At 40.6% G+C, this 14,607-nt stretch overlaps 1 protein-coding gene across 5 annotated transcripts in view; it reads right to left on the bottom strand.

Moving 5' to 3' along the window:
- Nucleotides 1-370: 370 nt before the first annotated feature.
- Nucleotides 371-14,607, bottom strand: part of RBMS1 (RNA binding motif single stranded interacting protein 1) — a 356,477-nt gene continuing 342,240 nt past the window's right edge. For all 5 annotated transcript variants that reach the window (XM_088474811.1, XM_088474809.1, XM_088474810.1 and 2 more), the window contains exons 12-14: nucleotides 11,280-11,360; nucleotides 6,563-6,647; nucleotides 371-3,178 (exon numbers count right to left, since the gene is read on the bottom strand). In XM_088474811.1, the coding sequence (XP_088330937.1) occupies nucleotides 6,570-6,647; nucleotides 11,280-11,360 (159 nt within the window). In that variant the 3' untranslated portion in view covers nucleotides 371-3,178; nucleotides 6,563-6,569. The remainder of the gene's footprint in view (nucleotides 3,179-6,562; nucleotides 6,648-11,279; nucleotides 11,361-14,607) is intronic.

A 14,607-nucleotide genomic window follows, 5' to 3' on the forward strand; every position in this document is an offset into this window, starting at 1 on the left:
ATGAATGATCCAGCACAAATCAGATGATTGGCAGACTCAATACTATGGTGGACGCAGGGGGCATTGGTTCATATAGTTGCTTAATGTCCTACTAAGTAACTTTATTTTAGGGTTTCCATTTCTCTGTCCACTACCTGTATGTAAATATTTGTAAATTAAATTGATACTAGTAACCAAGTTTAAAAAGAGATTAATAATAAAATGTTTCACATTTACAAAAAACATGGAAAACATCTTATATTTTTCATAATTTTGTTTTCTCGTCAATTTATGCCACTTATATAGCATACTGCCCAATGGATTCTTGACGTACATGGATTGATTAAATTTAGTTAGTAGTAAATAAACAAAATACTCATTTTTCTTTTGGATCTTTTTTATTCAAAGGTTTTCAAAAGAAACAAAAAACAGAAAAAAAAGCTAACAATCTAATCAAATTTACAGTTCAAAAATGTTATTTTGGCGTTTAACAATAACTACAGAGTTGTCTTAAACCGGACAAATAAGTTACCACTGGCAAGTTTGTGGCACTAGTAAAACAAAAATAAAAAATTAACTCTCTTGTTCATATAGATATCTCTATGAAAATCTTTTTTTCAATCTGTACAAAAGATCTTTCTTCATAAATTAATTTTTTTTTTTATAATTTAATGGCTGTTTACTATGTGATGTTTAACTGATTACTTTTTATGTACAGAGGTTATGTTTTTATGTTCCAAATCTTACCCAGACACAAAGTATGGCACATTGTTCAGACACCAGTGATTTATTCCCCTTTATGGATCTATATGATGGGATCACTGCTTAAAAGAAAATAATTGAGAATCTAATTATAGTAAAAGTTCTAGATTTTGAAATAGATTCAATATAGGAGGAATTGCTGTGTGTCTGAACCTTACTTCTTACCTCTACTGCTGAAGGGGTCAGTTTAACATCCATAATGAATAACCACACACCTCAAGCAGCAAAGGTGTTTAATTAAAGCAATTATATCCCAGGGAGCTTTGAACCAATTATACCACAACTTTTGTTTTTATTCCTCTGCAAAAAATAAACAAGCAAAAAACAATACATTTCTTATGAATATGTATTTTTTTTCTTTACTAAAATCTAAACTCAGAGCAGCAGTTACTTTTGAAACTATGAAATGTCGCAGCTGGCGAAAATCAAATACATGCAGTTTTAATACTAAAATACTTTAAAAAAAAATAAAAAATTAAAATAAAACAATAAAACTGCTTAGCCCTAGCTCCAGCTAGGAAGATTTGGTCAGTGGAAACAGGCAGTGCCAGCAACCTGTCCCAATAAAAAAGGAAATAAAGTTTTGAGGTAGATAACTGATCACACTGCTGACCAGGCGAGTACACAGTTTTGGAAGACAACATAATTTTTTCTTTTTTCATATGCGATTAAAATAAAACAGCCATAATATAAGCAGTGATCTAATGAATTACTAAAAATATATATATAAAAAGAAAAACTAAAATGCTGTATTTGACCAATCAGGAATTTCATAGTTTCAAAAACATGATTTTAACTTTACAATTAATACTTGTAGTGATGATGTGAAGTGTGGCACTGCTTGGATCCAAGTCTTCCTTCATGCTTTTATATTGTGTCCATACATTGACTAAAACTATCAAAAAAAATGCAAATGTACAAAAAAAGGCACATTCTCCTAACCGCAAACTGGTCCGGCAAAAATAAAGAGTACAGAAAAATTTCATGCTGAGAATAATCTTGAAGATTGGTTACTGGCTCTTTGTTCTTTGGTAAAGTTACCTTTAAAAGTGCCAAGTTATTTTTTTTTATTATTTTCACGTAATAGAGAGCTAGTACCCAATGTTTTGACAATTCCATTTATATCTCAGCTTGTGTTTTTTTTTAAAGACCTTTAGCTTTTTGCCATTTTGCTGTAACAGCATTTTTTGTTTGCTAGGTTTGAGCACAATCAACTATCTAAAGCACTATCATTAATTGTATAAAGAAACCATAAAAAAAAAAAACAAACAAAAAAAAAAAAAACACACATTCGCTGACAAATCCCCTATCCCAATTCCTATATTCTACATACACTAAAACATCAAGTTAATCTGGAAAAGAAAGCAAAAAAGTTTATACATTGCATCTTACAGCAGATTTCCTAAAATCGCTTATACTACCAGAGCAAATTATTGGCATAAGGCCTTACAAACAACTGATTCTACTAAAACATTCCCACATCAGAAAATGTGTTTCACACAAAACATTTTCCCTTTTCCCCTCCCACCCACCGTTTTTTTTCACTACCATACATGTTACGTGAAAAATAAATCATTAAAAACATCTACTACACATTAAAAAGCCAGATTTTCAGCAATTTTATTGACTACCTTTTAAGAGCCCTATGCTGCTGTTTTACAAGGCATAATCGACCAACTTACTTGGTCAAAGCAATCTACACTTTTTTTTCTAGTAATTACGTGAAGAAATAAAAGCTACAGCATTAAAAGTTTTAAGGCAAATTGGAATTCATTGAAAAAAGATAAGACACTTCACGCTGAGAAAAAAAAAATTACAAGGATTCAGAGAACGAACAGCAACACTGCACTACAGCAACACTCACACTGCAAGCACAGAGGCATCACAAAAGATGCCTTTTTATTGTAACCAAGTCAAATTTATTTCTTCAGAAACCAGCGATATTTATTTTGCAATCATCTGTTTCACTGGTCTTTTGCCAGTAAAACGCTTAACCTCCAGAAAAAGGGAAAAAAAAAAAAAAAGATAAAAATTCTTTAAAAAACAAAAAAAGTCTCAAAATTAAAAAAAGGCAAAAAGAACACCATAAAAATAACACAATTTTCTGTCATGCACATGTATTCATACAATGGCCACCTGTGCACACACAGAGATAAACTCATAGTCTGTCTCTTTTGTGTTATATTACTTGATAAAAATTTCCGTATTAAAATAAACCTGTTCAGGGGAACAGCCACTAGATGAATTGAAGGATTTTTTTTTTTATGCACCTCATAGAACTTATAGCAAAAATAGTTTGAGTTGATTTCATTATAATGTATTTTTCCCCAAGAACCTGTGCAAAACTGTCAATTCATAAAGCACGATTGTTCAGAGAAATCCATGATTGTTTCAGCATCTGAACCTCATTTCCCCCAATCAAAGGTCATTACTCCACCTGCAAGAGAAGAAACAACAATTTTAATTATTTTAGGAGATATTTTTCAAGAGTTTCAGTTCAGGCATCAAATTACTTTCCTGTAAAGAATATACAATTTTAAGTGTCTGTATAAGTAGTATGCACAAACTATGTAGTATGTTTACTAAACTGTAAATGAATCATTTATTTTAATTACAATAATTTAGTGCAGATTAAAAAAAAAAAAAAAAATTAGGACAGTTTCAGGTTTTTTTTTATTTTTTAAGTAAAACCCCTTGGGATATTATTGTAAAATGTCTAAAGTGATTATTATGACTAATGTAGTCAAACTGACAAAAGTGATCTTAAAACTGGGACATGCTAAACTTGGCTCCAGATTTGGTTTGAAAATTAAAGTCGCAAATCTTTAAATTACTAAATCTACAATTTGCCCAAATAGAGATCATGTAAAATCATCTTGAAACTGCCAACTCTGAAAACTAGTTTGTTCATGAAGAGGTTTTAATTCAGGTAACCCTTCTCCTACGTGACTATCCAAAAACTGCAGACTAATTTGTTTGTTTGCTTTTTAGAAAAACACAATGTTACCTACAAGACTCAGACTTTAATGTAATTTTGATTTGCTACAGAGACTTTGTCCTCATTTCAAATAGTTCCTGCAATCATCATTTCGCATAAGTGACTGCAGTTTAACCTTTGCAACTCATTGGGGAGGGGGGGATTCAATTCAGCGTAAATTTTTTTTTAAGCTCCTGGATGTGGGTCAGAGGTATTCAATTGTCCGCATTGTACTCGGCACTTAAGTTGGGAGATGCAGTTTACTGTGACTAATGCCCAGGGCTTATTCCCAGTAAACTACACTTTCCGACTTAAGTGCCGGACGCGATGCTGTTACTGCACACGGCAATACTGGGATTAGCCCCAATACACTAGTTAGCACGAATTTCTGCTCACACCTCAGGAGGGTTCGAGAAGGAATCTGCTAGTCGGGAAATTACAGCGGAGTTTAAACTTTGCCGAATTGTATTCCCTGATTGGAATGACAAATCGTTTTAAAAAGTGCCGTGTGTGGCCATGCACACGATGCTAATTAGCATTCCCGTGGTCGCTGATCAATTGAACCTGCAGAAAGATATCGACTTATCTTTCACGATTTGGCACACATCAGTTCGCGTGTGTGCACGATGAAGGATGTGATGGACGATTTGTCATCACTGATCCTGGCCACTCCCCTCCACTCTTTTTAAATGTTCCAGCATCGTGAGGTTGTTTGCTGCCAAATGATATATCATTAACGATTTGCAGTCCTTAACGATCCATCTATATCGTTTGTACAATCTTTCCATGTGTAGGCACAATATTGTTTGTCCGGGAGTGTTCAGAAGTTCAAGGAAAATCGCAAACGAGACTGGATCGTTTGCAAATCATACCACGTGTGGGGCCTTTTCTCTACAAGTTCTATGTCAAATAAACTTTAAATGTTGTTGCAACACCCAAGCTGCATCAATGGGCTTAAAAGCGCATTACCTATTTCATGTTTTCTATCTTTAGTGATGTTGTACAGAGGAAAGTACATGTTAAAATATTGTTGTTTTTTTTTCTGTTGGAAATAGCAATTGTCCCCAACTACAACAAACTGACATAAGTGGTCGCCAGCGCCCACACATGCTCACTCGCGTCACCCCGGCAATGAATATCTGGTGAAAAAAAAAAAAAAATTCACCTGTCCAGTATTTGAGATATGGGTTGGTACAAATACAGGGTAAGGGCGAGAATTTTGAACACGCAGATATATAGGAAAAGTTTTTCCATGGAAAACAAGGAGGATTATAGTGGGGCTTCAAATAGGCTTCTAACCACTGATTGCAACAGTCACATAGGGTGAGATGTACTAAGCCTTTTAGAGAGATAAAGTGAAGAGAGATAAAGTACCAACCCATCAGCTCCTGTCATTTGTCAAATATGACAGAAGATGATTGGTTGGTCCTTTTTCTCCATCCACAGCTTAGTATAGCTCCCCCATAGGGACATGTATCAAACTTTGGAGAGATAAAGTACCAACCAATCAGCTTTTAACGGGCATGTTACAGACAGTGCTAGAAATAAAATAAGACAGGAGCAGATTGGCTGGTACTTTCTCTCTCCCCAAGGCTTAGTACATCTCCCCCACAGAATGCAAAGAAAGCCTTCACGTACAAATTAATATAAGTATAGTAATAACTTTAAAACTCCATTTGAAAAATGTTAAAACATTATTTTCTATTAATTGGGTTCATGTCTTTAATGTAACACTGTCAGGAAGTTATTTAAGAGCAAAACGAAAAAAAAAAATGTTGTTGTTACTTTCTTGGGTGTGCAAACTAGCCTTTCATTTATGTGTGTAATACCCCTTTTACACCAAAGTCCCAGGGTCTGACTCAGGATTTGGAACACGTTTCCAACCCAGATCAGACGCGGGACAACCCCCTTTTACACTGTGGCGACGACCCGGGCTATGCCCGAGTCAGCACCATTCACACCTGACCCGGGTTAGCACTGACCCGGCTGTCCGACGAAGGTGACCAGCGCTTTTTCCCCTCCCTCCCCCTCCGCGACCTACTTACCTTATCCTGCAGCGGTCCGGAGGCAGAGAGAGCAGGTGGGGTGCGCTGCTTCGTGCCGCTCGGGCCGTCGCTGCTTGCAGTGGCCGCTTGGAGATGATGTCATCTCCAAGCGCCACTGAAGCCGGCCAATCAGGCGGCATGCGGTGCGACCCAGGTCATCGCGAGCCGCGCCGTTTACATTGCAGGGTGACACGGGAAAAACCCGTGCTCAACCCTGCAATCAAGCAGGGTCGGATCCCCGGGTCACTGGACCTGGGTTGATCCGTTTACACAGACTAAAATCCCAGGGTTATGCGCGTTCACGTGCATCAACTCAGGATATTTCAGTCGGTGTAAAAGGGGTATAACTCTGCAGCCAAATCCACTTTAACGCTTTTTGTGTTGATAATATGACTAATACGCAGGGTAAGTAGAAAAAGAAATACAAGAAGTAAAATGTATTAGTTGCTGGTCTGACAGAGTGGTAGGCGAGAGTACAAGTAACAAAAATACCCCCAAGCAGCTGTATAGGAGACATAGCAATGCTCCCGACTCCTACATGGGAAGATAAGGTAGGTATAATGGAACAGCGCTAAAGGGTTGATATAAATGTGAACCAGTGAGAAGTTGCCCATAGCAACCAATCAGCATTTATCAAGTACAGTCTATAAAATAATAGGTAGGAGCTGATTGGTTGCTATGGGCAACTTCTCCACACTTTTCACTGCTTGATAAATAGGCCCCCTAGTGAGTTGTCCTTTTCCACGTGCTATATAGCTGTAGCCACTTACTTTCCTCTTTCTTTAAAGTTTTCCCTTACCTTAGAGTTATTTGTTCTGTTGATAGGTGTACTGAGAATGATCACTAGATGTCTCTACTGTCACTTGTTGTTGCCCACTGGGTTCCTGCAGGAAATTAGACATTATCTATGTTACTGCACATGAAATGTAGCAAGTGGGCCTCTGCTTTGAACAAACAAGAGAGGAGACGGAGCTAGACAGGGAATGATACAACTGTGCATCACTAGCAAAGGAGGCAAGTCACCCCACAATGTATCCAGCCAGACACCTCCTGCTCTACAGAGGAGCAAGTTCATGACTGGTATGTAATGGTTCCCTTCCCTGAGTCGTACACATTCTCGAAACAAACAGTGAAAGGGCTGTATACAGTTATTGTTTAGTGATTATACTTAGGTGGGAAGCACTTTATTGACGCAAACACAGAAAAGAACAGTCTGCATCTGAGGGAAGAATTACTATCCAATACCTGTGAGCAGAACTGGGTTTTGTGCATAATTCTAGAGGGCTTTTTTTATTCTTGGTGAGAACCAGGCAACACAATTTGGTGTAACGACAATGTAATATATGGCATTATTAACATTCTGCAAGTGCCGGTAATAAAAACGGTTTATATCCTCTGCAGATATACAGGCTCTCGTTTTAGCACCAGGCAACCGACCTCTAGTAGTGGAGATAGCTCTGTTTTTGCGAAAACCATATACATTCACTGACACACAATGTCACACACTTGCATACATATACACACAGTTACCAATATGCACATACATGATTCATGTGGTCTTTAGTTTACATGCTCCTCCCTGAATGTCTGGGTCATCTCTTAACAAATCTCTAAATTATTATACACTGTTCAAAACAATAAAGGGAAGACTAAAATAACATCCTAGATCTGAATGAATTAAATATTCTTATTAAATACTTTGTTCTTTACATAGTTGAATGTGCTGAGACCAAAATCGCACAAAAATGATTGGAAATCAAATTTATTAACCCATGGAGGTCTAGTTTTGGAGCCACACTCAAAATTAAAGTGGAAAAACACACTACAGGCTGCTCCAACTTTGATGTAATGTCCTTAAAACAAGTCAAACTGAGGCTCAGTAGGGTCTGTGGCCTCCACGTGCCTGTATGTCCTCCCTACAACGCCTGGGCATGCTCCTGATGAGGTGGCGGATGGACTCCTGAGGAATCTCCTCCCAGACCTGGACTAAAGCATCTGCCAACTCCTGGACAGTCTGTGGTGCAACATGGCGTTGGTGCATGGAGCGAGACATGACGTCCATGATGTGCTCAATTGGATTCAGGTCTGGGGAACGGGCAGGCCAGTCCATAGCATCAATGCCTTCGTCTTGCAGGAACTGCTCACACACTCGAGCCACATGAGGTCTAGCATTGTCTTGCATTAGGAGGAACCCAGGGCCAACCGCACCAGCATATGGTCTCACAAGGGGTCTGAGGATCTCATCTCGGTACCTAATGGCAGTCAGGCTACCTCTAGTGAGCACATGGAGGGCTGTGCGGCCCCCCAAAGAAATGCCACCCCACACCATTACTGACCCACTGCCAAACCGGTCATGCTGGAGGATGTTGCAGGCAGCAGAACGTTCTCCTTGACGTCTCCAGACTCTGTCATGTCTGTCACATGTGCTCAGTGTGAACCTGCTTTCATCTGTGAAGAGCACAGGGCGCCAGTGGTGAATTTTCCAATCTTGGTGTTCTCTGGCAAATGCCAAACGTCCTGCACGGTGTTGGGCTGTAAGGACAACCCCCACCTGTGGATGTCGGGCCCTCATACCACCCTCATGGAGTCTGTTTCTGACTGTTTGAGCAGACACATGCACATTTGTGGCCTGCTGAAGGTCATTTTGCAGGGCTCTGGCAGTGCTCCTCCTGTTCCTCCTTGCACAAAGGCGGAGGTAGCGGTCCTGCTGCTGGGTTGTTGCCCTCCTACGGCCTCCTCCACATCTCCTGATGTACTGGCCTGTCTCTTGGTAGCGTCTCCATGCTCTGGACACTACGCTGACAGACACAGCAAACCTTCTTGCCACAGCTCCCATTGATGTGCCATCCTGGATGAGTTGCACTACCTGAGCCACTTGTGTGGGTTGTAGACTCCATCTCATGCTACCACTAGAGTGAAAGCACCGCCAGCATTCAAAAGTGACCAAACATTAGCCAAAAAGCATAGGAACTGAGAAGTGGTCTGTGGTCACCACCTGCAGAACCACTCCTTTATTGGGGTGTCTTGCTAATTGCCTATAATTTCCACCTGTTGTCTATTCCATTTGCACAACAGCATGTGAAATTCATTGTCAATCAATGTTGCTTCCTAAGTGGACAGTTTGATTTCACAGAAGTGTGAATGACTTGGAGTTACATTGTGTTGTTTAAGTGTTCCCTGTATTTTTTTGAGCAGTGTACTTTAAACAAGAACTAAAAACACTTTGTCCCACTACATGTGTGCTGCTTCAAGTCCTGCCAGCGCGTGGCGCTGCTCTGTCCTTGCCCTGACTGCATCAGTGCATATGGTTAGTCCCACATTCCCATCTTTCTGTACTTATAATAATACAAACACTGCAAACGCCTTTTGCAATGTTTGTGTTTTATTGAGTTTTGTATTTTGGTTGTGGTGACTTCAAACGGTATTTGGATCTCTCATTATTGGCTGCTGTGCACAGATTAGGTGGAAACCCTTTATATACTTGTTACTGCAAACGCCTTGACTGACTTTGACGGGTCTATTTTATTCCAATAGTTAGGAGCCAGGTATAATGTTATAGTCTATTATTACAAACAAATGTATTTGTTCAGGCCATAGTATAGCTGCCTCTATACTGTGCAGCTGATCAGCGAAAACTTATCCCCGTATTCAATTCCAAAGACTTTTCACCGATGCAAAAAGTCTTCGCCTCGTAACCAGCGGAAAAGATTTGCCTCTGAATGCAGGGGGAAAAAAGTGTAGAATTGGAGGTTTGGGGTGCAAAGTCGGGGGAACACCCCTGCAACCTTGGGACAGTCCCCCAAAGGTAACCTGCATCAAAAAAAGTTGAAAAAATACTTTAGATCACCCCAAAAAAGTACTTTGGTTTTGGCGGCGAAAAAGTTCAAAGTTGGGGGACAAACTTAAAAACTAGCGAAATAGACTCCAGGGGGTCCCCCAAGTATGTCCCAGGTGTTTTTCTGATTGCAGGTGCTCGCTGAAGGTGCGTTTTTTTAAAACTGTACTTTAGCCATTTTTAACCATGCTTGCACTCATTTTCATGTACCCCAAAAGTGATGGGACTACTTATCTTTGCCAAAAAAAAAAAGACAGCTAAATGCTAGTCTTCACCACTTGTGCAAAGACACTAATTAGCAGCTATTGACAGCATTTAAGCACCACAAATTTCTTCAGCAGGGCTATTCTGGGTATCTATAGTGATCCCCCATGTCAGTGCATCTTTTTTTGGGAGGGGGGGGGGGGGGTCAGGCTGATTTCCCAAAATCTGACAGCACTTTGCCTGTTTGTTTCACGGGGATGTGTTTTCGCGTCCTTTGGAATAGGGTGAAAAGCGGCCCGGCGCACGTAAAGTGTTTTCTACAAAACGGGCGAAAGTCCGGCAGGCGAAAAGGACGGGACTTTTCGCGGCTAATTCAATATGCCCCTATGTTGGAAAAACTTTCATTCTCTTATAAGTATAACTGTGAAACATTTAATTGTATGATGTATCTACAAATTGACTTTGGTATGAAGGTTAATATAAACCATATCTTGGATTGGTTTAAGCTATATATCACAAGTGAAGGGTTGGGCAAATTGGGAGGAGTTTCATCTAAAATTGAGCATTTTAGGGAGGAGATCTTGCAGAGTTTGGGTGAATCAGTTCAATTGTCTTAATTCTCTATGTATCAGCGGTCTATTTATTGTTGGTGCGTCAGTGGGTGGGTTCTGTAAATATTACGGCGATAGAGTACGCAGTGTCCATCCTATTTATCAATTTAGTCTCATTTTGGAGGCCTGGTGAAAACATTGCTCCTATGCAGTGGGATAGACTGCTGTCGCAGACTACTGGCATAGACTGCTGTCGCAGACTACTGGCATAGACTGCTGTCGCAGACTACTGGCATAGACTGCTGTCGCAGACTACTGGCATAGACTGCTGTCGCAGACTACTGGCATAGACTGCTGTCGCAGACTACTGGCATAGACTGCTGTCGCAGACTACTGGCATAGACTGCTGTCGCAGACTACTGGCATAGACTGCTGTCGCAGACTACTGGCATAGACTGCTATCGCAGACTACTGGCACAGACTGCTATCGCAGACTACTGGCACAGACTGCTATCGCAGACTACTGACTGCAAGATAACCCAGTGATTTCTCTGCAGAAGTCCTAAGTGGTGATAACCTCTTTCTACAGCAAAAAAGAGAATTGCTTCATAAATAGACCACTTAGTTTGGGGAGGTATAGTTCAAAAAGGACCTATATTTGTATAGTTCACTATTGTACAAATACAGTCCCCAAAGGCCACACGAGAATAAACTGCAGAGCTCTGAATACATGCCGTGCATGCCACAATGCAATGTAGAATTAAAGTGGGAATCCAGATCCTGGGTGACGGGTTTTCTGTAACATCACTGCAGTAGTCAGACCCTTCCTACCTGCACACGTAATCACACTTTAGTATTCAAGACAACTCCGTGTTCAATTAGGTTTCCCTTCAATATATTGCATTTATTCAGATTTTCACACTGACCTCCACAGAAACAGCAGCTGTCTGGACGTGTGTGTACTGCGGTATGTACGCTCCTTGCATAGCTGTTGTTGCAGGCATATACTGTAATAAAATGATAAATAGCATCATTTAGATTTAAAAAAAAAAAAAAAAACGACCACATCACACAATTGTACAGTTTCAGGCAGAAATATAATTTATTTTGAAAGGCTCTACAAGACTATGACCTGATCCAGTGTATGTGTCAATGTATGTGCCCCTGACATTGGTTATTATATTATTATTATACCCATCCATCGTCCCTAGGCCTCTGGGAATACAGCTTACATTTACATGCAGTTAGTTTTCTCTTCTCTTAACGCACAAATTACAACAACATACTGGGTGTTGTGCCAGCCACCTAATTGTGTCTTGTCTGTATGATTGTGTTACCAAAAATGGGTTTGGTGTAACTTAATTATATAGGAGTCATACCCAACACGGGGGAAACCCATTATGTGCCTAGGTGTGGTGTCATTAACTGTGCACCACTCCTTAATTGTGTCACTCTGTTAAATCTCTTAAACTACTATCATCTCTTACAAGAAAAAAAAAAGCGCTTACTTTATGGAAATACATTGTGATATGTCTGCAGCACCCACTGATGCATGGCAGAAGCCTCTATGAGACATTCTTAGCACAAATAGAGTTGACCAATGCAATGATTTGCAAGTACTAAACATTAAGTAGCCTATAACTATTAAAAGAAATAAAAAACAAACAAACACTTTCTTTATCTTTTTATGGACAATAATATGCTTTTTTTTTTTCTTTACTGAAGCAGATGCATCTTTCAATGTTTTTATGACAGCGCTTGTTTGACCAATAAAGTATCATCCATCAATTAAACAGTGCCACCAAGTGGCCAACATTAAAGCAGTGGTGGAATAGAACATTTGTATGATATTTATGTCCGTACCATTTGAGCGATGCCCTTTTTAAATGAATATAGAATATTGATATTGCAGGAATTGATCTGGGCTCTATAAAAGGTGTTACTGCCCATATTTGTTGGCCCAGAGCTACAGTTTTGATCTTTATCATATACTTCCCTTATCTTCTACCCAAAATTCCCTGTCAATTAAAACCTCTGACAATACAGCAGCTTATAATAGCAGAGACTGGGACTGATGCAATTTGGGTGTGTGGTAATACCAAGGGGCCCGAAAAAGCGACTGAGAGCAGAACAAGGAAATGTATTCAAATTCCTACATTACTTCATACACAGGGTAGAGATAGAGCATACATTTAGCTGGCATTATAGCATATGCATTCCCCTATACTGGAAACTCATTTCAAAAGGTTCCTCTCTAAATAGAGTGCATTTAAAAGGAGGAGACGTACGATCATGCAATCTCAACTACAAACTCTCATGGGGCGGAATTCAAATCAGTGCAATGCTGAATAGCCCCAAGAGGGAGCTCCCAGGGCTATTCATTTTAGTGCAACGCTGACTAACCCCGAGAGGAAGCTCCCAGGTCTATTAATTTCAGTGCAACGCTGACTAGCCCCAATAGGGAGCTCCCAGGGCTATTCAATTCAGTGCAACGCTGACTAGCCCCAATAGGGAGCTCCCAGGGCTATTCATTTCAGTGCACCGCTGACTAGCCCCGAGAGGGAGCACCCGGGGCTATTCATTTTAGTGCAACGCTGACTAGCCCCAATAGGGACGCTCCCAGGGATACTCAATTCAGTGCAACGCTGACTAGCCCGAGAGGGAGCTCCCAGGGCTATTCATTTCAGTGCAACGCTGACTAGCCCCAATAGGGAGCTCCCAGGGATACTCAATTCAGTGCAACGCTGACTAGCCCCAATAGGGAGCTCCCAGGGCTATTCATTTCAGTGCAACGCTGACTAGACCCGAGAGGGAGCTTCCAGGGCTATTCATTTCAGTGCAACGCTGACTAGCCCCAATAGGGAGCTCCCAGGGCTATTCATTTCAATGCAATGCTGACTAGCCCCGAGAGAGAGCTCCCAGGGCTATTCAATTCAGTGCAACGCTGACTAGCCCCGAGAGGGAGCTCCCAGGGCTATTCAATTCAGTGCAACGCTGACTAGCCCCGAGAGGGAGCTCCCAGGGCTATTCAATTCAGTGCAACGCTGACTAGCCCCGAGAGGGAGCTCCCAGGGCTATTTGATTCGCTGTTAAGTCGGAGAATGCCGGTCCTCGCAACTTAACCTGGGTGTTTAGTCGCGAGAACCGGCCTTCTCCGACTAAAGTACCGGCTGCGTGGCTGTTAGCCGCCAGGGAGGAGTGAGAAGAAATCCTTTAGCCCGCCCAAACAGTGCAGTGAATTGAATAGCTCCGGTAGCTCCCTCCCGGCAGCTATTCAACATTGCTTTGAATTGAATTCCCCCCATAGTTCGCAATTGTGAAAATATACTAATGTCTGCCAAAGCTTACCCGGGCATAGAGACACCCACTGCTGCCTTCTCATATCCTTCAGACAATGTGCAACAACGTAAACATCGGTAACATTGATGCAGATCGGTCAGCCACGCAGCTTCTAAGTCATTTCTGACCTGCCTCAAACACTGTGTCTCTCATGTCATACTGAGAACTAAACAGTCAGACACGCCTGCATTTACTTAAACCATCCCGTTACCTCCCCAAACACTGACTACCTGTCACTCACTTTGCGAGAGAATCCTCTGTGCGAGCGTAATCACAAACCAAATCGCTACGCATGCGCAGTACAGCTTTTACACATGCGCAATGGCTAACAATCGCTCAATCTGCGTAAATCTCAGAATCGGGCCCCTGGTTCGCTATATAAGTCCCGCTGTACAGCTCGAGCAAGTTAAATCATTGGGGGTACAAATGAATTTCCGTTTTAAATGAAAAAAAAAAAGTTTAATGAAAACATTAAGAAAAAGGATAGGGGTCTACAAAAAATAATAAAAGAGTAAAATTTGTGAAGTATAACAAAATATTCTATTTTAGATGCAATATAAGAATATGAAACATTTATAACAGGTTTTCTTGTTATTAAACTTACTCCACCCTCCATTGCTCTCTCACACGTTATACAGTACCTCTACAGTCATGGACTACTCTGGTGAAGAAATATGAAGCAGGTTTTTGTCATCTGTATTATTTACAAAAACTGAAATTGCCACTTCAGTTTAAAATTCAATATATCAGGGCCCCCAGGCCTCCACATAAAAATAGGCCCATCATTTGAGAACAAGATGATGACCAGTTGGCCATCTGGAACCGCTGTCGGCTTTAATTTTTAAGTATTTTAGTTGTATTTTCTTTTTTCCCCCTCATGAAATAATGCATTAACTATTTTCACACATGTGGCCC

The sequence above is a fragment of the Taudactylus pleione genome, unplaced genomic scaffold, assembly GCF_031769625.1.
Source record: "Taudactylus pleione unplaced genomic scaffold, aTauple2 ptg000156l, whole genome shotgun sequence".
Lineage (NCBI taxonomy): Eukaryota > Metazoa > Chordata > Amphibia > Anura > Myobatrachidae > Taudactylus > Taudactylus pleione.